Below are 24,026 nucleotides of genomic sequence, written 5' to 3'. Positions count from 1 at the left end.
AAAGTTTAGAAATATTGTTGCATAGATTTTGAAGAATTCTGTGTAATCAAATCCTATCTCATTTATGAAGTGCAAAATAGCCATCCTCTCTATTAGTGTTTTGTGCCTCACTTTCCATAAGTGCACCTAGATCTCCATGATTACAGAGAATTAGGACAGCTGCGGTGGAGCAGAGGTTTGCACCTGTGTGTGGGAGGGCTAATTAGGTGCAAAGTGACAGACTTTAAAGAGCAATGCCTAAGTTAGATTTAAGTCTACAGCAAGAATAAGTCACAGTACAGCAGGTAGCGCCCTACATTTTGCTGCCACTGTGAATAGATCCAGTCACCTTCCAGGACTCTTTGCCGCATAACAATATCCAGCAAAGGGTCCGTATTCGAGCATCAAATGTTTCAATGATCACATTCATCGGTTAAAAGTTCCACACTGCAAGTTTATTTTCCACAGATCATCAATTCACAACTGAACATTAGCGGTGTCACAGGGTACCAGCATGTGAACCAGCATGTCACAGGGTACAAAGTAATTCGCAGCAGTTGTTAGCATGCAGAGTGTACATTTTCCAGAGACCAAAAATCCAGCAACCCGTAACAGTAACCACTCCCTGGTTTATCACCTGGGTGACTAGTTCACCATCAGCAGACCTACCTGCTGTGTCTCAAACTATTTTAACAGCAACCTGACCAGTGTTTGCAATTAAGCTTCCTGTTTCTTCATCCGGAATACCTGGACTGGATTCCACACCCTTCTGTTCCACATCCATGTACCATTTATGCTGTCTCTGTGACACTCCTTTTCCCTTAGCTTCAAACAACCTGGTGAAGCTTCCATGCTTCAGATGACAACTCCTACCTTTATTCCTGTTACATGCCTGGAGCTACTCATCCTCTTTCCATAGCCTCTACTCATTATCCTTTTCCATCTCGCCTTTCTTTACCATGGGGTTGCCTGGAGGATCAGAAGTTATACATTTCCTAGAAAGGGCATCTGCATTGAGTTGGAGCTTCCCAGGGCGATGTTGGACCACAAATGTGGATGGCTGGAGAACTAAAAACCAGCAGGTCACGCAAGCATTCACCTCTTTGTTTGTGTGAATCCACTTTAGGGGCTCATGATCTGTAACTAGCCGAAACTCTCTCCCTAATCAATACCTTAGGGACTCTACCAACCATTTCATTACAGAACACTCTATTTCTACCGTAAAGTACTTGCGCTCCCTGGGTAATACATTTCGGATGCGCTTTTCTTCACAATCTACCTCTTAGGAAAATACTGCACCCAACAATGTCCCAAAAGCATCAGTCTGCGACACAAACTATTTCCAAAACAAATTCTGTACACAAAGGCTGCCTTCAGTCTCGCCAGGCTGCTTCCACTGGTCAAAACCAGATCATCTTATCAGGTGGGATTTTCTTTAATGGTCATTCAATGGGACTGGTTGCAAAATCATGTATACATCTGCAATAATAGCACACAGAGACTTCTATTCTGGTTTCTATTGCCACTTCTTCCCCATTGTGTTGGGGTTTAGTTTTCCTCCTTCTTACAACATATGCCAAGCACTTTGCCTCTACCATTCCTATAGTACATTTGTAACACTGCCCTTGCTCTCGGAAGGTGAGTTTTTAAACCTGAGCTAAAGAAAAGGATGTCATCGAGATATGCCTACTCCCAATAATGCCAAAGCAACTTGTTCATTGTTCTCTGGAAGGTTGCAGGGGCTTCATGTAAAACAAAGAGCAGCACTTTATATTGGAATTGTCCTTTCAGTGTAGAGAAGCCTCTTTTTGCTTTCGCAGCATCAGTTAAGGGGATCAGCCAGTACCCTTTTGTCACATCAGAAGTGGTTAGATATTGGCTTATTGCAAGGTCCACTACCAGGTTGTCCACTCGGCATAGGGTAGGTATCGAACTGTAAGACCTTTTTCAGTTTCCTGAAGTCATTGCAAAAACTTAAGGCCCCCGTACACTATGCGATTTGGGCACGATTTCACCCGATTCGGATGAATCGGGCCGTGAAATCGGCCCAAATCGCACTTGCAGACACCCCGTCCGATCTGATGCGTGGTCATTGATTGGCTGAGACCTCTCTCAGCGATTGGCTGAGACCTCTCTCAGCGATTGGCTGAGAGAGGTCTCAGCCAATCAATGGCTTGCTAGTCATTCTGTATGGGCTTTTTTTTTTCTCAAGTTATCTGTGTTCCTCCCGGCTCCTGCCGCTGCCCGGCAGCCAGCGTCATCCTCCCTGCCCGGCGCACTGCTCCCGCTGTCACCCTCCTCCTGCCCGGCTCCCTATGCAGCCTCCCCCTGCTCGGCTCTCTATAGCCGGCATCCCCCGCCCGCTGTCATCCCCCCCGCACGGCTCCCTCCTCCTGCAGCTCCCCGGGGACCGCATATGATAAATCCATGCGATTTATCATATGCAAACCTTGGCACATCAAGTGCCTAATCGTGTGTCCCCCTCCCGGGGAGCTGCAGGGTGAAATCAGGTCCGACTTGTCCTTAGGACAAGTCGGACTAATGTATGGGGGCCTTTAGAGCTCCCGAAGACTTGGGAAGTAGCACAATTAGGTTTGTCATTAATTGAAGCCTGACGCATCTGTCTTTGCGTCTTTATTTTATCACCACCGTGTTTGGTGTAATTATATATTGCTGTATTATCTGGGTTTTCTCAGTGATAACAGAAAAACCATCCTGGTTCTGTGCTACAAGATATATAACTTCAATAGAAGCTTGAATAGGCACCTGACAATTGGGAGTTTTTATAGAACTATAGAAGGTTGGCTTCCCTTCCATGGCTTTAATAGATGGACATGATACATTTGTACCTCTTTCCTTCTGTACTTTTATAATGAACATGCCCTACTGCCTCAAGGATCTCATAAGGAGCCTCCAAAGGAGAAAATTACTTACTTTCAGTTATAGGAACCAAAACCTTGTCCGATGCATTAAAGGATCAGTCCACTGCTGTAGCATCATACAGTAATTACCCTTTTGACATTGCTGAGCAAATTCAAGTGTTCCTTTACAAGTGACTCAGTTTGTCTTAAGTGTCCATACAGTTGGAACACAAATGGAACTAAATTAGGCTCTTAGCATTGTTGTTGTTCCCACACTTCTATAAAGAAATCTAGATTTTTTCTAGAATGTCTAAAATAGAGAATCTCAAATGTGCTAAACCCTGTAGACAACTTGAATTGCAGACATTAGATAAGGCAAGAGCTGGTCCAAATTACTCTTATCTTGTAGTTAAGCACCACTTATATATATTGATGCCCACAAGCAGAATTTTTTACTTGTAGCTAACCAACCTGCAGGGGCAAATGCAGGATTTTCAGAAGGGGGTTTCCAGAGGGGCGGAGCAAAGCACGGAGATGGACACTTAGGTGACCCAGTATATGCCGGGTCAGTTAAAGTATTATAGATAGACCAAATGTATATAAATAATAATAAAATATATACACACACACATATATATAACAGCAGTGTAGACCCCTGGGCATAGTAATGTATTGGGGCCCCTACCGATAATCCAGCGGTAGGGGTGGGGGAAGCTTTAATGTCCCGTGGATGGTAGGGAGTATTATACCAACCGCTCAGCATGTAGGGCCTGGATCAGTAATTTCCACTAATTACCCCTTTACTGTACAGATGGTGGGAGATGGGGTGGGAGAAGGGGGCATTGGGCTGAATGAAGGGGCCCTGATACATAACTTCCAGGGTGGTAGAGGACGTTTAATACGCAGAGGAGGGGTGTATAGAGAGTGGGCTTATTATTCATAATTTTCTGGTGGGAGGACAGCTTGCTTGACTGCAGATATCTCCAGTTCCCGGAAATAGATTTCTTAGATTTTAATGGAATTAAAAACTAGAGAATCCCACCTACCAAATGTTATTGGGGACTAGGGGATCAGAGTTCAGGAGGCAGAGCAATCTGCCAACGAGCATAGAAAACTACATACCAGGTGTGTGGAGCTGGAGCAGTAACCAGCTGCTGGAAAGCTGATATCTCTGGTTCTGGGAACAGCAGTGACGTGCGGTGAGGTCAGTGGCTAGTGAGGCACTAGTTTGGGTACTTATGTAATATCTGGACTCCCGTTTTTCTTATTAGACCGTGTCCCCTCGCGGGGCTCGCTGCGCTCACCACGCTTCGGGCACGGTGGCTCGCTGCGCTCGCCACACTATATAAAATCAACTCCATGCGTAGTTGGATAGTAGGGGTATGAAAAAATGGGGTGCAATTAACATGGGAGTCCAGATAATACATAACTACCCTAGTTTGTAAGCAGTGGTGCAAGAAGACATTTTTTCTTACATGGTACCAAAAATGGTCGTGGTCAAGTGTCATGAGGGTGTGTGGTTACACACAGCTGATGGACCGGCTACATAACAATAGAGGCATGTCCCTTAAACATTATGACACACCGTAATGCCCATGACACAATATGCCACATACTGTACCATAATACCCATGACACATTATGCCACACATGGTGATGCCCATTACATAAAAAAACACACTCATTCATACATACATACACTGACGCTCTTATTCATACATACATACATACACTGACGCTCTTATTCATACATACATACACTGACGCTCTCATTCATATATACATACACTGACGCTCCTATTCATACATTCATACATACATATACACTGACGCTCTCATTCATACATACATACACTGACGCTCTCATTCATACATACATACACTGACGCTCTCATTCATACATTCATACATACATACACTGACGCTCATTCATACATACATACACTGACTGACGCTCTTATTCATACATACACTGACGCTCTCATTCATACATACATACACTGACGCTCTCATTCATACATACATACACTGACGCTCTCATTCATACATACATACACTGACGCTCATTCATACATACATACACTGACTGACGCTCTTATTCATACATACACTGACGCTCTCATTCATACATACATACACTGATGCTCTCATTCATACATACATACACTGACGCTCATTCATACATACATACACTGACTGACGCTCTTATTCATACATACACTGACGCTCTCATTCATACATACATACATACATACACTGACGCTCTCATTCATACATACATACACTGACGCTCTCATTCATACATACATACACTGACGCTCTCATTCATACATACATACACTGACGCTCTCATTCATACATACATACACTGACGCTCTCAATCATACATACATACACTGACGCTCTTATTCATACAGACATACACTGGCGCTCTCATTCATACATACATACACTGACGCTCCCATTTATACATACATGCACTGACGCTCTCATTCATACAGACATACACTGATGCTCTCATTCATACATACATACACTGACGCTCTCATTCATACATACATACATACACTGACGCTCTTATTCATACATACATACACTGACGCTCTTATTCATACACACATACACTGACGCTCTCATTCATACAGACATACACTGACGCTCTTATTCATACAGACATACACTGACGCCCTTATTCATACACACATACACTGACGCTCTCATTCATACAGACATACACTGACGCTCTTATTCATACAGACATACACTGATGCTCTCATTCATACATACACTGACGCTCTCATTAATACATACATACACTGACACTCTGACCCCCAAGAGTGGCTTCTTTATCCATGAAGCAACCCCCTCCCATCTACAGCGGCTGAGGCTCTCTTCTAACTGCAGCACCCGGCAATCCACCTCTCTCACAGGGATCCTTCTCGCTGCAGCACCCGCAAACCCCCTCCCCCCACAGCGGTTCCACAGCGGATGGGACCGGGCGTCAGCAGGGTTACTGTGACTGCAGTTACTTACCCTGCTTGCCCGGCCGCCGATCCGCTCTCCCCTGCTGCTGTACTGCTGCTCCAGAGTCCCGGCTAGCCGGAGCAGCTTTCGGTTTCCACGAGCGGCCGCGGAGCAGCAGCCCCCTGCCTGTCAGCCAGCCCTGACCAGCCCGCCAAGAGGTTTATAGGACCTGCACACCAGGCACAAGACTCCAGCGCCCCGACCCTCCCGGGCTGCTGTTACCGGCGGTGGGCTCCCTCTTCCAACATGGGACACGGCTTCTGCTGCAGCCGCCGGCTGCTAAAGGTATGTGAGGGTGCCGTGCAGGGTGGGCACTGACGGCGAAGGGGGCGGGGGGCTGTTCGATGGCCTCAGTGACAGGGGCATGTCTTCATATTGGCTGAAAGCGCACCCTGTCACTGAGGCATTTGGAAAGGTGCCGCTTTTATTAGTTTTTCAAATGGGCTTTTACAGCCCTCTGCTTATCCCCGCCCACTGCCCACCTCCGGCTTCCAGCTTTTTATAAGGGGCAGCTAGAGGCACCGCTTTCGGTGCCTCCAAAATCATTTCCACACATTATGCTACAATGACAAGGCTTAAATTAATATAAAGAAAATACTTATGACACAGAATATGTGTCATAAGTATCTTCTTTGTATTATTTTAATCATTAATGACAGGGGAGGCACTGCCTCCCCTGCCTCCCCTGACTGCACGTCCCTGGGGAACAGTAGAGACAAGCTACTAGTGTTCCTCAAAGGGGGAGAGTCCCAGCTTTTAGAATATACCCTCAGAAAAACTAAGTCAGACAGAACCTGAAATATCTGACTGGGAAGAGCAATTAACAGGATTGGATGGGGACCACTATTTTGAAGTCAGATATCTCTTGTTCCCAAGGGCCGATTTTTTTAATTCTTGTACCTATGGAAAGAGGGGACCCTCAGCTTTTAGCCTAGGGCCCTTAGACTTACCTGGTATAGTAAATCATTTTTCAAAATGAAATATGGTGAGCCAACAGGATTTACCATAAAAAAATTCTCAAATGCTCTTATAAAGTTTCCGTTATTGTGTTGGTCACAGAAAAAATCCCGGAAGGAAACATTTTTATTGATAGATATCCAGTTAGTTTCTGAACCAGTATCTTATTGCTGTTCACTAGCCAAAGAGGGTTTACAGTTCTAGCTATCTAGCTCACCTCTGCTTCAGGCACCTTGCTCACTAGGTCTCTTTCGCTGTTGTGCCAAGTGATTTAACTCCTGCATTACTTCCAAATCTCTACCCAAAATTAATGGGTAGATAAGCTTAGGAGCCAACACAGCTACTATCTTAAGTGGTCGTCCCTTTTAAGAGCATCCACACTTTTACACAAGGATATTCCACCACATCTCCCTGGACATGCATTACCTTGACTGAGGAATAAACTTGTACAGCACTCTTGGAACCTGCTTCTGACACCGGTAAATCCACATACAGTAGGCCCTCTGAGCTCCCCTCATTAAACAGGGATCTAACCTTCTGGTTCATTGGTACTGCGACCATTTTAGCCGGATAGCAGTGCATCCAAAGGTGAACAAAAACCATGTGACCGACGCTTGCCACATGTGATCAAGCCAATCCTGTTGTTCCCTCATTTTATGATTCATTTAATAAATTCAATAAGGCTTAATCGAGCAGTATTTTGGGAGAGACTGGCTGGTGAGTGAAATCCGATGTGGTGCTCGCACTTTTGTACAGAGCCCCACTGCACCTTACTCCGCTTTCCTACAGATCTAGGGGCACTTCTGGTATGTGGAAGCATCTTAACGAGGAACTTAACAAGGCATTTTGCACATCTTAAATTTGGATGCTGAGTTGGACGATGACATTAAAGGACCCCTCTTTTTAGAGAGAAGTACAAAACAATGATATGGTGTGGATGGAAAGGTCTACAGTATCTAAGTCAACAGTCAGTAGATCGACGCCCAAAAAGTCGACATTGACAAATTGATGACATGCAAAAGGTCAACATAGACAAACGTTTGACATGCAAAAGGGTCGACACAAATAACAGGTCGACACAAGCAAAATGTCAACATGAAAGTTGTAACGTTTTTTGTGTCAATGTCTATACCTGTCGACTTAGGCCCCCCATGAGTGTAGCACATGACCTCTTCACGTGGTAAGCTTTTTAATGTCGACATTTTGCTTGTGTCAGCCTTTTGTGGACGTCGACCTTATACATGTCGACATTTTGTCAAGGTTGACATATTGATGTCAACCTACTGAATGTTGACTTAGACACTATATAAGTACATTATTAACCGGATACCCCTTGACAAAAGCCAGCATTGGAGGAGATCAGCATGGATGTGAGTTTAAAATAGGTTCAGTATATTTCTGACTAGTATAGAGGGTCGGGAATTGTAACAAATTATTGAGAAACAGAAGGACATGCATAAATCGGTGGCACAATAGTATAAAACAAAACAAGCATTACACTAATGCAGGAGCAGGGTGTGTGGGTGTGAGCACTACAGGGTGAGGAAGCACATCTCTGAATTATTCCACAACAACAAAAAAGTGCTAGATTGTGTTCCCCATTTTTATAAATGACCTTCAATGTGGTTAACAGTCCTAATACCTCGAAATGTGTGATAAGGTTTCAAATCAAAAGCAGACTTACGTGGGAAATGTATGGTTCTGCCAAAGGAGATACCAAAAATCTTGAATATTTATTTTCTTTTTTTTTCTACCTGTTTGAGCATTTACAATTCTGAAAGTTCATACCTGTAATACATGTTCAACACACACCAATAGAACACCATGTCCAATCACATTGCTCCATCTCATTGTCCAACATCAATGCCCACCGGGCACTTTTCTGTCCCCCCTTGCCAGAGTCCCGTTTTCACTTTCTCCCCCACACCGCTGGAAGCCACTGATGGGGAGGATCCCCGTGCCATCTGGCAGTCCAAAGCTGCTCACCGCCAGCCTGACCCGAAGACCCAAACGCTGCCCGCTAAGACCAGCCTGGGAGAGAAGCCCCTCCAGACCATTAAATCCAACCCCCTACCCATCACCATGACTGCCTCCTCCCCATCGCATGACTCCTCAACTTCACCGCATCGCTCCCCATTATCCCCCCCATTCTTCCCGTCCTCACTGCCTGCTCGTTTCTTCCCTGGTACTAAATCCTCCACCAAATCTATCCCTTTGCCGCAGGTGACCCCTCACCCTTCTCCCCGAGGTAGTCCCCTCCCTACCCCGCTGGGCACCCCAGTGCATACGCCCAAGGACAGCCCGACTGGGACGCCCAGTGGTACCCCTCCCTCAAGTCCTGGTGTTGGTGGGGTGGCTTGGAAGACACGACTCAACTCCATCAAAAACAGTTTCCTGGGATCCCCACGTTTTCACCGTCGGAAATTGCAAGGTAGGTTTTGTTTTTGTTTGCTTTTTGTCTGTATAAGGTTGACATCTAGTGGCTGAGCATGGACTTGCTGTTACATGATATTAAATTTAGTGGTAGACTAAGATGGCTGCAGCTACAGTGAGTGTACATTATTTGTGTAGATTGATAGGTTACGTCTAAGCTTCATACTAGACTTTCGCTCACCTTTGCTGCATTCAAAAGTTTCCATTTTTCTATACATATATCTTCAGTGGTGCTTGAAAGTTTGTGAACCTTTTAGAATTTTCTAGATTTCTGCTGAAATTGTCCTAAAACTAACTTTGATTTTCGCACAAGTCCTAAAAGTAAACCAATCAAATTACCAAAATTACACAAAATAGATATTAAACATACTCTTTTTTTAATCACATGTTTGCGAGTGTTACAAGAATGGGAACCTTTAGGCCTTGAAAATATTTTGAAGGTGAAATTAAAGTAAGTTTTTTTGGTACTTGTTTAGTTTCACGGCGGCAGTTACTTACTTAGCGTTGCATCCCTTTCAGAATCGGCCTCGTGTTCCCGTGCCCCATGTAGTTAGCGTAGTCAGTCAGAAGTAGCGTAGCGTCCCTGGCTGCCTTACTTGTGTAGTTTCACGGCGGCAGCCTAAGCTACATTATTAGCGTAGGCTGCTGCCTTGAAACTACACAAGTAACTACCGTACTGTTGCCGGGAACTGCATCTCTGTCCCCCCGGCTTCTCTGTCAAGACTAGTGAGCTCCTCCGCAGTGCGCCCCGCGAGGGGACGTGGATTACCTTACATGTAATCTGCGTCTGCTCGCCACGCTTCGGGCTCGCCACACTATATAAAATCAACTCCACGCCGACGTGGATAGTGGGGGTATGAAAAGGTCGGGAGGACGCGTAAATCGTCCCCTCGCGGGACTCGCTATGCTCGCCATGCTTCGGGCTGCCATGGATAGTGGGGGTGTATAAGGAAAACATTCCCACCTGCCATATCATACATCTGAGCAATAGCTATTCAGATGCAGGAGCGTATCATTGCAGGAGCGTCTGGGACACTCCTGTATCTCAAACAGATGGAGCACCTCTCTGCCGGTGCCAGCATGATCACCTCTCAACCAAAGAGAGGGGATCATGCTGGCGCCGGTAGTGTGAGAGAGGCGCTGACTAAGCTTGCCAGGGACAGCAATGCAGTTCCCGGCAACAGTACGGTAGTTACTTGCTTAGTTTCACGACGGCAGCCTATGCTGATAACGTAGCTTATGCTGCCGCCGTGAAACTACACAAGTAAGGCAGCCTTTGGGCTGATATTAGCATAGCGCTGCTGCCGGCGCTATGCTGATAACATAGCTTAGAGAAGTAAGGAAGCCATTGCCGTGCTGCCAAGATTCAAACATAGCGTAGCATACAGCTGCCGCCGTGAATCTAAACAGGTGTGAGTGGTCAATCTGTCTTTGTAAAAGAACATGGATCTATCAAAGTCCGATGTACACGACACATGTTTGTGGAATTCTATCAAGCCATGAGATTTCTGTGGGAGAGGAGTTGTTAATGCTCATCAGTCTGGAAGATTTCAAACCCATTTCAAGAGTTTAAACAAAAACAATCAATCATCAATTCCAGACACCCCCCCCCCCCCCGGGGTTAGTCAACCAACAAAGATCACAACATATGCAAGACGTCTAAAAGTTTGCAAGGTCACCTCTAAGCAACTGAAGGCCTTTCTCACATTAGCTAATAATAATGTTCATGAGGAGGAAACTGAACAACAATGGTGTGCATGGTATAATTGTAAAGGAGAAAGCCACTGCTCTCCAAAATTAACATTGCTGCCCATCTGCATTTTGCTAAAGATAACCTGGACAAGCCAGAAGTCTATTAGAACAATGTTTTATAGACAGATGACACCAAAATAGAATCAGAAAAACCTCTTATCATCTGTGAACACTGTGGTGGTGGTGGTGGTGGTGGTGGTAGCATGATTTGAGCCTGTTTTGCTGCATCTGGCCCATACTTGCCTACCTGACCCTCTCCATGAGGGAGAAAATGCTCTGTTCCTGGAATTCCCTGGTAATGTAGGATTGCCATCACCTGTGGTGAGCCAGGTAATTGATAAGAAAGGTGTTTCACTGCAGGTGATGGCAATCATAAATTACCAGGGAAGTCCAGGAACAGAGCATTTTCTCCCTGAAGGAGAGGGTCAGGTAGGCAAGTATGATCTGGCCATGGATGACTTACCATCATTGATGGGAAAATGAATTCTGAAGTAAACCAGAATATTCTTAAGGAAAATGTCATGACCCTCTGTCCATGAGCTGCACCTCAAGAGAACGTAGATCATGCAGCAAAACAACATCCCAACAAAGCACACAAGTCATTCGAACAAAGTATGGTTAAAGAAGAATAAATAAAAAGTTTGGAATGGCCAAGTCAAAGTCCTGACCTTAATCCAATCGAATGTTGTGGAAGGACCTAAGTACTCCTAACTTTCTGTTAAGGAGTAATTAGGTCCGTTGAGTGGCCTCTAATGGTCACTGGTGGAACCTCACCTCATAAAGGTGAGGAAATTTAGCCTTTTATATATAGTGATATAACCGAATTGCAGTCTTCAGTGTGCATTCATTAAACATCACTTTATCAAAGCTGCTAATGATTAATGGCTTTATTCGATTTATTCAAGATGGCAACAGTAATAAGTGATAAATCACTCCTTGCTCTGTTTACTAAAGGAAAACACTAGCATTTTGGCACCAGTGAATATGATGTCAGTATTGCAACACTATAGCATTTACATTTTACATTTGCCCAAATATCACTCTAATGCTGCCCATACACTTATGCGACCAGATGCAAGGCAACATCCCAATGCGATGTCCCATCACATCTGATTGCATCTTGTGGTGCTTAAAGTACCCTCTTCCAGCACCCGATGTCGCATACCATCTGCGATGGCACATCTGGTGCTGTAAGAGGGTGGGCAGTGTCTGTATAATAAGTTTAGCTATGTGAAGGAGTGCTAGTGGGAGGTGGGGGTCAGCGGCGGTGGCAGAATTTGAAAAAGAAACAGTTTAAAACATTAGGCAGCCCTCTGATTGGCTGAGCAGGCCACCAACGCTGACCCCCGCCACCCACTAGCGCTCCTTCACAGCACTAAGCTACTCAGACAAAGCCGCCAGTGGTCCCTCTGGCCACCTCTCACCGAACCCCACGTCGCCAAAAGTGCTCCCTCCGCCCCCAACCTGCAGATTGCTTACGAGCGATCGCATGTGGTTAAAAACCACATGCGATCGCTCCTGCAATTTGATAGATATTATGTGCAGCACATACCATCTATCGCCGCGACATTCGACCGGCGGGCCCGCGCATCGCATAATTCCTAAAATGTGCATACAATCATACGATTTGTCAAACAGATGTGGTTGAAATCGTATGTTTGTATGCAGTATCGCATAAGTGTATGGGCTACATTATTTATCTTTCTTTTAATAGACTAGAAGAACATTTTGCATTTTTTTTTTAGCTATTTAAATGAATTATTCATACATCTGAGTGGATTCCTAAGTTTTACTGTACCTGTATCAGCTGAAAAAATCTCAGATACACATCTATTGCACAGTTAAATAACCTTTATTTTCTTATAAATCCTACCCACTGGTTCCTTGTCTCTTAATTTTTTTTAATCAGTACCGACACCAGAAGAAATGTCCAGTCTCACGCCGGAATCCTCACCAGAGTGAGTGTCACTATTTGTTATTTTATAGAAATGTGTAGAATATTAATTTGGATTCTCCTGCAGTTCTCTGCTATCTATAATGAAATGAGTATAGTAGCGATGATGACAATAGAAAATGTGGGTTTTGTCATCAGACCCATTTACATTAGTTGTATATGCACTCTTTACCACCAGCAGGACAGGAGGTTCAAAGTTAGGTACTAGTGGGTTGCTAAGGGCTAAGCTGTAGGTGTGGAAGGAGGGGGGGGGGGGGGGGTAAGCACTATCTCTCTCGAAGGACTAGGGTGGATCGATTAATAAAGAGAGAGAGAGAAATGTATATATTGCATTTAGAAACAAGGCACTCACAGGTTACTTTAAAACAAAACGTATCTTATGGAAAGTACATTCGACATACAGTACAGTCGACATATGCCACATCCATTTATAAACAAAGAGGACCCTTCTGTTGACATTCCTTATTGTGTACTGTTGTGTGTGTGTGTGTCTTATGTGAAAAAAAGGAAGCATACCGGTAACTCCTTATTAGAAAATGTTTGGTAATCCGTAAAACAGGTCGTGATGCTTACAGTAATCTATATAATCATTTTGCCATTTTTGCTCACTTCTCTGTGGCCATGTACTGTACATAACTGATATTTAGCATTGTTTTACTCTTTCCACTCTTCCAGGCTGGCAAAAAAGTCTTGGTTTGGGAACTTCATCAATCTAGATAAAGAAGAACAGATATTTGTGGTGATAAAAGACAAACCTCTCAGCTCTATAAAGGCTGACATAGTCCACGCTTTCCTATCAGTGAGTATATGGGCAGAGTCACCCAGAGGCCCCTGATTAGTGGAGTAGGAAATATCTGACATGTATTTACATAGCGGGAGTTCTACTCCCATCTTAGCAACATCCCATGTGAAGTAGAACTCCCATCTTAGTAAATGTCCCCCAGTATGTAGTATGTAAATCTAGATTAGTGATGGTTATCCAGGCACTAAACATATCCATTGTGCCATGTACACAGAACACCAGTGATAACTCTACTTGAAAAATATATATATATACAGTGCTGCAAGAAGGCTCCACAGACCCACCCCATGAGGTGCATAACGCTATAATGTGGGTGCAGAGGGGTTGTCCCTCCAGCCGTGGGAAGTGCAGAACTTCAAGCGGCTGTACAGACTGCTGCGTGCATGGCTGGAACAGGCTGCTAGCGAATAGCAGGGACCGTGGCACAGTGATGATGCTGATCACATGTACTTTGTGCAGGACACCCGTAGTTTGTGTACAAGTGTGTCAATGGGCCTGATTCAGACCGGATCACAGGGCTGCAAATGTTCAGAGACCAGCGATCGGGTAAACACCACCTCACCAGGGGTTAAAGTGAGGGGGAATGGGGTGGAACTGAGTTCCGCCACCTCTAATGGTGAGGTGTAACATTTTAACCTCCACATTGGCCCTGCGCAGTAATGCTGGCACAAAAACATTCTAGTTTGCATGGGGATGCCAAAAAACCCTACCACTGGCCCCGTCTCTGCCTAATGGGGGGAAGGGAAGGGGGGTAATTAGGTGGCATAGAGAAATGAGTTCCCCCACCTCTGCATGACCACTTTAAGCCCTGCACCTCACCAAGGTCTAACCCCCACCCCTGTGCAGGGGAAAGCCATTTGTAATCATTCAGCATCGAATGCTTTTCCCCCATGCTTGCAGTGCCGAGTAAGTGTATACTTACTCATCGCTGCGATGGCCGTGGGGAGAAGTAGGCCGCTGACGTCAGCAGCCATCCCTCCCAAAGGCCAGGCAATGCATGTATTTTCTAGGGTGCTCCAAACATCATTCCATAATCACTTGGGCTGCGAATTCGATGGGGAATGAGTTGTGAATTGATTTGCAGATCAGCTATTGATTCGCAAGTCATACGTAGTCTTGCACAGGGTGGGATTTCACTCTGTCTGGGCGGCGGCTTTATGAGCACAATCCTCTGCATATTTGCTCAGCAGTGATCAGGTCTGAATTAGGCCCTTTGCCCCTTAATGATTACTAGTTAGGTTTACCGGATTCCGTATGAAATCCCGATGGGCCATAATACCGACGAGGCCAAAATCCAGACATTTAAAATCCCGACATTTAAAATCTCGTCAAGGACAAAATCCCGACATTTAAAATCCTGACAAGGTCAAAATACTGACTTTCATAATGTACAGGTAAAACAGTCAACATGACTTTGTGTCGACAGGTCGGGAAGTCAACATGGGTTTTTTCACTGTTTTTTTTACCCGAATGTCGACGCGGTTGACATGGACACAGTTGGAAGTGAACCAAAGCTCCTCGCATCGCTCACTGTGCTCGCCATGCTTCAGGCACGGTGCCTCGCTACGCTCAGCACACTATTTTATTCTCCCACCACGCCCTAGTGGATGGTAGGGCATGAAATACCGCCTGTCGGCACATGGGTAAAAAAACTGGGAAAAAAAACACGTCGACCTCGCGACCTGTCGACACAAAGTCATGTTGACTGTTTCACCTGTACATTCTATATGTCGGTATTTTGACCTTGTCTGGATTTTAAATGTTGGGATTTTGTCCTTGTCGGGATTTTAAATGTCGGGATTTTGACTCCATCCCGGTTTACCATACTTTGTAAATCAGTGCAACTTCCATGCACCAACTGTAAACGTTTCTTACACAGACTGGAGTATTGCAGCATGTCAAGAGTAATATACAGTACAGATATACAGACATTTTCTTGCAAATCAGTTAAAAAATCCTAACCTTCATTTTACTACAGTGCACAAAGGCATATTGCAGGTCTTAAAGAGTTTGTAACAGGACTACAAAACTATACACATCACAATGTTTTGTGTCTGTCAGAGCATGCTGGGAAATGTAGTTCAACAACTGTTTGATAGTAAATTGTAACCAATGCTTGATACTGTATGCTTCAATTCCTGCATCTTGTCTTTCTCCAGATCCCAAGCTTAAGTCACAGCGTGATCTCCCAGACCAGCTTCAGGGCAGAGTACAAGTCATCAGGGGGTCCATCTGTGTTTCAGAAACCTGTCAAATTTCAGGTGGACATCAGTTATTCAGAGGGAGCGGAGGCACAAAAAGAGAATGGCATATACTCTGTGACCTTCACTCTAATATCAGGTATAGCAGACGTGCATGCTGGCAGCAGCTACAAACAGGAGACGGTTGGCAGCTTTTTACATGAAGGATGAATTCATCTAATGTGGATTAGCTGCTGTCAGAAAACTTCACAGATCCAGTGTATTAAGGAAGCCTGTGTGGAACCGCTAGTCTCCAATGCAAAGGATGGCATGAGATTCAGGTGCTGCAGAGACATTTGGGAAGCAGTACTGTCAGTCACCACTCTGCTCATTATAACTGTGCACCATTCGCGGTCACAGTTACAGAATGCGGAGAAGTGATTGACAGCTGAACTTACAGAGCTGATGATGGCCATTTCTGTGATGGACATGTGTCCACCCACAATGGTACAAATCATTATAGTGTCACAAGCCTGGGGGAAGGGGCTCCTGTACCTCCAAGGACAGTCTGTCCTAATCACAAAGATTTATTGCCACATGCAATTCATTACTTGACAGACTGGTACTTTTAACATTACTTAAAGGGATTCCAACAGAACACTCAGTTCATGATCTAGAAGTTATTTGGGATATAAAGCTGAAAGCTGTAAATATTAACCTTTTAAGTTTTAATGTTGACAGCTGATAGGGAGCTGGAAATTCACATAGGACCTTATTCTGACTGATAGAGTCCATCAGACGCTGCCTGCAGTGCCGCCCTCCCACCACCCTCGCACGCACAACCCCCCGCACGGCTGCGAATGGCTTAAATTCGCAGGCGGGGAGAAAGCATTCGATGGTCGTCGACCATCGAATGATTTTTTTCAGAGCTCGAAGTTCAGAGACACCTGTATGGTGTCTCTAAACTGCGAGAGCCCTGTGCGAGGACAGGGCAGGCAGCTGACAACCGGTGATGTCAGCTGCCCGCCCCCCACCTCACGGCCTCATTACCATCTCATGGGATACCACTATGAAACACTGGGCAATCCCATATGGTAACGGGGCTGCCCCCCCCCCCCCCCCGCGCCCTTCGCCCCGCACTCGCCATGTAGGGTGCACCCGACGAACTTAATGTTCTCCATGGCTGCTCGCACAACATCGATTCTCTGTGCGAACACATAGAGGAACGAATGGATCTGAATAAGGTCAATAATCGCCAATGTAGTCTTTTACATTTGTTGTTACTTTTTTAATTTTTTTTCTTCACTACTTCATTGGATGGGTATTTAAAATGTTATGTTATATGAATTCTTATGCATTAACTTAAAAAAGTTAATTGATTTCAGATTACAGCGTATCAATTGAGCTCCGTAGACACATGTACAGACTCACACACACGCACACACCTTTAGTAAAAATCACCTGCCCAGTATTGTGTAGGTTCCTCTTGTCTCACCAACACAGCTCTGATTTGTTGCGGCATGGACTCCACACGCCCTCCTATGGTTGATTTGTCTGTTATTTGGCACCAAGATGTTAGCAGCAGATCCTTTAAGTTTTAAGAACTGCAAGTTGCAATGTGTGTCCTCTATGGCTCAGAGTTGTTTTTCCAGCATGGCCCACAGATGTCCAATTGGATTGAGATCTGAGGAATCAAGGCCATGTCAACGCCTTGATCTCTTTGTCACTGTCATGGTTCTGGTATCTTTGGAATCAGTAAGGTGTGAGACAAAATAGGAGCATGGACAGGGGGAGGCAGTGGGTGAGAGAATACATGACAGAGGAGAAAGTGAGTGTCAGGTAGTGGCACTGGGTGACCACCATGACAGGGGGAGATAGAGGGTAAGATAAATGGCAGGACGCACTGGGTTCTGGCAGGCGAAGGCGTGGGGGCTTTGTGGCAGGCTGAAAGAAGGTGGGACAGCCATGTCCATAAACCCCACCAGGGGACACTAGAAAGAAAAGCCATAGCAGACATTGGGAGCCTTGGTTCTAGAAATACGGAGGGTAAAAATGTGTGGGAGACCCCTACACATTTTTTCTCGTGTATTTTTAGAAAAAGGGCTGGCCCCAAAAGCCCAATGCTGGTTATGGTTTTGGGGGTGGACTCCCATACATTTATATTTTTCTTACTTTGTATTTATTAACAAAAGTTTTGTTGTGGTGGTAGATCAAGTGTATAATGGGGGTGGAGAGCATTAATAGGGGCTATCCTCCGCACCCCTGGGCAGTTGTTAATAGCTTGTGCTACCCCCCTAAAGCATAAACAGTACTGGGCTCTTGGAGCAAGCCCTGGTTCTAAAAATGCAGGGAAGTAAAATGTGTAGGGTCCCCCCCCCCCCCCCCCCCATTTTTAAGCACTAGCACCGGGCTCTTGGAGACGGTCTTGGTTCTAAACATATGGTGGGGAAAATGAGTAGGGTTCCCCATATTTTTAGAACCAGCACCTGGCGACACTGGCTAGGGAGATAATGCCACAGCCAGGGTACACACTTGATGGGGTCCATGGCCATAGCATTCAACCACCCTGCTAGTCAGCCCAGCCTGGGGCTATCCCCCGCATCACTTGGGCGGTGGTTGGTGCGAGGTTGATAGATTTTGTATAAAGTACTATTGTCCTTAACAGTGGGACAACAGGTCCCAGCAAGCCTGCCTCTACATGCTGTTACTTGGAGAACCACAAGTAATAGCATGTGGGGCCTACTGCAGGCATTCCCAGCCACGGTCCTCAAGGCACACCAACAGTGCAGGTTTTAGTGATATCCAGGCTTGAGCACAGGTGACTTAATTAGTACCTGAGGGATTCTGAATAAACCAACTGTGCTGAAGCCTGGATATCACTAAAACCTGAACTGTTGGTGTGCCTTGACGACCGTGGTCGGGAATGCCTGGCCTACTGGTACCTATAGTCCCCCTGTAAAAGAAAATATTAAAATAAATACATGCCACCAGCGGTTTTAATATTTTCTTTTTCTGCTCCTTCATCTGGTGAGCGAAGGCCTTTAAGATCTTTTTCGCTGCCTCCCCCCGGGGTTTCTTTCTCTTCGCCCCATGGGTGGGGTCATTTAAGCTCTTTTGCATGGCTGCCAGCCATCTGGGATTAAACGGCATCTTCAGTCTTCATGAGCACTTTCCCTCTCCTCCTGGGTTTTCTGGATTTTTTAGCCGAGTGCTGGAATTTCATTATATTCAGCCGGTCCAGGAACCAAATGTAGAGCGAGGCACCACTTTATATATATATATATATATTTGTGAACCATTATCTGCTTTTGTCACGTGAATGCCTCTACTTTGGAGTGTGTGTGTGTATATATATAAAAATAACACACATCCTTCTGCAGATATGGCCATGACACTACATCACATGTAATGTGATCGCAATTCCAGTTGCCTAGTTGGAAATCCTCTGTATTCCGTATCATACACAGCTTTGTCCTCAAACCCTTTGGCCACCATGGCAGACACTACTAATGCCACTTACTCCTGCCCCTGCTCTGTGCAGATGTGCCTGAAAATGGCATGCACAGGCCATATGCACCCTTAGAATACTGTAGGTCACTCTAGCTATGTGCCTATGGATGCTTCGCTTCGGAGTGTAGACATAGCTACAATAAGATGTCTACATCAGCAGTGGTGAAGTCACTAGATGCTAGATGCTGTCCACAAATTGTCACATCAAGCTCTCGTACTGCTCATTAAATGCCAGGGTCACACAGCCACCATTGTATATCTGCATTGCATTAGTGCATGATATGTAGTGGACTGCAGTCGCCCTGTCCCGCCAATTACGTAGATACATGGTTACTGAATCCTCAAGGTGGCAGTCCTCATGCACATAGTAGTAGCCTAACAATGATCTAACTCCCAGTTCATATGTGGTCTGTGTATAATGTGAGGTTTTTTGCCTCTCTTGTCATTTTTTCCTAGGTCCCAGCCGCAGATTTAAGAGGGTTGTAGAAACTATTCAGGCACAACTGCTCAGCACACACGACCAACCTTCCGTCCAGGCCTTGGCAGGTGGGTACATTTATGTACATGACTGCATGAGTAATCAGGAAAGAGCTAGAGCAATGCACATGTTTATGTCCCATCTCCTGTACTTAAGCACAGATATCTATTAGTTCCGTGTGTCCCCCCCCCCCCCCCCCCCCCCGCAGTAGCTTCCTCGTGTTACTGTATGTAAGACTAGAAAACTAAGCACGTTTATCATGTAATCAGCCATGGTTAAGATCTGTGCACTACCCTTGCAGGAGCAGCTAAATTATTTAAAATATTGTATAGAAATTATCTTTGGGCTGTGTGCATAAGATATCTCATTATGGTATGCAAATATTCAAAAATATAGGAAAATCCGCTATGCAAAAACTTCTGTTCCCAAACATTTCAGATATGGGAGACGGAACCTGTATCAACAGTATTCTTTTACCTAAATCAGTGGTCAAGGAACAGGGGTAAATTACCTCAAATGGGGTGAAAATGGTATTCCTGGGGTAATGGACGGTCCCACTGCCAGGACACAGCCAGGCATGAATATGAATCTATATGCATCCCCGGCTGTGTCTCGGCAGCGCGGCCATCCATTACCCCTAGGAATTTCATTTTATTGCATATAGAATCTATATATATATATTATAGATGCTATATGCATGCCTGTAGTGTACAAGGACCTGACACAGTGCAGTGCATCAGCCCCTTGTGTATAACACGTTTCCCTACGTGATGCCCCGGGCCCCGCCTTCAACTCTGCCCACTTCTTCAGTAGCATCGCTAGTTGCTGCACCATCTCGGCAGTGTGCATCTCAGTGTCCCCAATAGGCACTAAAGGCCCCATCCACTAGGACATGGTGTCGCATGTGATAACTCACTCAGCAGGGCAGCAGGATAGCATACGATACAGTCCTTTTGCTTACAATGTATCGTAGGTGATCCCTGCAAGGGCTACTGGCTGCAATAAATATTTATGTGAGGCCGTAGGATCTGCGTCTGCGATATGAGGCACACAGGAACACGTCTCGTATCACAGGAAAATTACATGCGATGTGTCTTTTTTAATGGGATCTGTCCCAGCAATATTTCGGAATCACTTAAAAAGGACCATAGGGCGATAGTGGATGGAGGCCTTAACAGTGCAGGTTTTACTGATGTGCGAGGGAAAGTTAGGGTTAGGCTGTGGTGGGGTGGGGAGGTTAGGCTGCACTGGGGAGGGGGTTTAGGGTAAGGCTCTAGGGAAAGGGTTAGGATGCAGGAGTTGTAGGCTACGGATAGGTGTAGTGTAAAAATACTTTATGGGATCCTATTGGATGGCACTGTTGGCATCATGACTATCAGGATTGTGACTGCAGAGATTTTGTACCCAACCCCTATGCACTGTTGTTATAATGATTTATTATTAGCGCTTAGTTCTACCGTTATGTGTTATAATGCTGATCCTGGGTTTGGTGTACCCCCGCCCCCCTCTTCTAAGTGTTCTAGTCACATCGCTTAGAAATAGCCCTCACATCGCCCCATGTGTATGCACCATGCACCATTAATCTGCACCCTGTAATCAGACCTGTGAGGTAATTGACTCACTCAGAGTATTAATTGTACAGCTGCTAATCATAAAACAAGTATCTTTAGATAAAATTCTCACTGCTAGCAAATAATTGTGAGTACAGGCATACAAAGGTAGCTATCGCTATAAAACACACCACATCAAACAATATGTTTTTGGCAGCGACAAGAAGTTTATATAAGATTACAGAACCTTTGCACCTGTTGGAGGGGACAGTATGTAACAGCCTGAGAGAAGCAGAGCATGGCCAAGTCCCTATATGGAATGAAAAGACAAATGGCAACAGATAACACCTCATGACCGATGATGGGGAAAATGGGTGGGCTGAAAAATCGCTCAGTGCATACACTAAGCAATTTTCACCCTTCTAAGGGATTGTCCTGGGGTGGATGGTTTTTCATAGCAGGACTCTACGGAAAGCCGTCCACCCTGTTGCTCGCCTGCTGGTAGCACCAGCAGATGAGCACCAGCCGCCGGCAATGATGCGGGAGTGCGCATTTGCTCATCACTGTCCGGTACACACTGGCCAGCTTTTGAGCTGAAAGCAGATCAAACAACAAAACTGAGCTGCTTTCTGACGTCACACACCCTCCTTGAAAATGTTTGGGTACGCCTGAGTTTTTCCTGACACTCCCAGAAAATGGCAGGTATCCACCCCCTAATGGCAGCTTCCTGTCAGTCAAACTGCGGCTGGGGTGCGAGCAAAATAATTGATGATTATTGTCGCTGTTTGTATTCGCACATGCGTACAGGGATCCATAAGCATTCGCAGTCATTCGATAATTAATATGCTTATGATTTCAGCTCTGAATAACCCCCTTAATATGATACAGTTTTGCTATGCAGTGAGCATAGTGTAGTGTGTGCCAGGGCTATGGGGATTAAAAACTTTGCCTTGATAGATATTAGAATATGGTTAAAATGGCGAAATTAAGCCAGATACTAAATACAATATAGTTAGTAAAAGTCGCATGAGGGCAAATGCAAGCCATTCATATATACTGTAATTCTCTGAGGGTGTAACTCCTTTAATGCATAAATCACATAGGGCCTTATTCTGGTTGAATCGGACGGATGCGTATTTCGGACGGGCACCTAATTTCCTTAACCCCGTCTATCTATCATACGGATCGCTCACACTGTCTGAATGCGGTAGGACACCGAGCAATTGGACCGCGAGTGGATGTTTCATGTGAACACCCACTCGCTGGCCTGTGGGAACCTCCCCCATCCTTTGATGGTCGTCGACCATCGAATGATGGACCGAGTGGTCAGGCAGCCATGGGTGCTCCAGACCACTCGGACAGTTATCCGTGTGAAAGCAGGTATATGGGCGGGCAGCTGACATCCGGAATTTCCATGCGCACACCCAGCGTTTTCATGGGAACGTTCATGAAACGCGGGTCGTACGCATATGGTAATGAGCCCAAACAGCAGTTCACTCTCCTCTCCACCCCCTGCTTGGATGGATCTGTACGATTGTTTTTTCTGCACGGAACTTACGCTGTGTTCGGACGTGCGAGGCGTATGCACATGCACAAAAGCGCCTCTGCACATGCGCACAAACAAAACATCGGACGTCCATCCGCACACGCACCCGTCTGATTCAACCAGAATAAGGCCCATAGTGTAGGGAAGTGGTTCTCAAATGTGGTCCTTATTACTGACAGACTTATTACGTAACAGATTGCGATGTGGAACTAACTATTTCACTTGTGATTCTGGGTCTGATTCTGGTTCACTCGCAAATTCACTTGCTAATGGACAAAACCATGTGCACTGCGGGGGGCAGATATAACATGTGTAGAGAGAGTTAGCTGTGGGTGTTATTTTGTTTCTGTATATACTGACTGCTTATTTTTACACTGCAATATAAACTTCCGTTTGAAGTACACACCCCACCCAATGTAACTCTCTCTGCACATGTTGCGAGTGAACCAGAATCAGGCCCTCTTGTGAGGAGACCTGACAAATATGAACTGTGTGGGGTCCTGGGGACCAAGGTTAAATCTGTGACATGTGTTATGTGGTTGAATGGTTGACAGTGAAAGTTAGTCAACAGGTGAAAGGGCGAAACAGCAAAAAGGTTGACATGTGCAAAGGGTTGTCACAAGCAAAAGCAAGCATGGAAAATGCATGGAAAATGTTGACATGGAAAAAAAAAAACAGTTTTTTTTACCTCAGTTGGCATAGAAGGAGAATATAACATGTGCCTAGTGCAGCGAGACACTGTACCCAAAGCATGTCGAGCTCAGCAAGCAATGCAAGGGGACGTGGTACATGAACTCACAAAATTGGAAAAAACGCACGTCAATCTTTTTTCTTGTTGACCTTTTGCTTGCATTGACTTTGAACATGTCAACCTTTTTGCTGTGTTGACCTTTTGCCTGTCGACCAATAGTGGGCGACCTAATGACTGACCTAAGCACTGTCGACCTAAATGGTAGACAATTGTGGCCAAATGTAATAGGGTAGTGATGGCTAACCTTGA

General features: G+C 45.3%; 1 protein-coding gene across 7 annotated transcripts in view; it reads left to right on the top strand.

The window, feature by feature from the left end:
* The window catches only part of BRSK1 (BR serine/threonine kinase 1), a 288,433-nt gene that overhangs the window by 261,709 nt on the left and 2,698 nt on the right, over nt 1-24,026 (top strand). For 5 of the 7 annotated variants that reach the window (XM_083162639.1, XM_083162640.1, XM_083162638.1 and 2 more), the window contains exons 14-18: nt 9,045-9,252; nt 12,916-12,964; nt 13,636-13,759; nt 15,922-16,102; nt 19,909-19,998. In XM_083162639.1, the coding sequence (XP_083018765.1) occupies nt 9,045-9,252; nt 12,916-12,964; nt 13,636-13,759; nt 15,922-16,102; nt 19,909-19,998 (652 nt within the window). Of the gene's footprint in view, nt 1-8,720; nt 9,253-12,915; nt 12,965-13,635; nt 13,760-15,921; nt 16,103-19,908; nt 19,999-24,026 lie in introns of all 7 variants that reach the window. The other 2 variants (XM_083162637.1, XM_083162636.1) reach the window with 1 other exon arrangement.

This window comes from Crinia signifera, chromosome 19 (genome assembly GCF_055691185.1).
Source record: "Crinia signifera chromosome 19, ASM5569118v1, whole genome shotgun sequence".
NCBI lineage: Eukaryota > Metazoa > Chordata > Amphibia > Anura > Myobatrachidae > Crinia > Crinia signifera.
The sequence above is the reverse complement of the archived record's forward strand: the minus strand, read 5'-3'. Positions and strand labels throughout refer to the sequence as shown.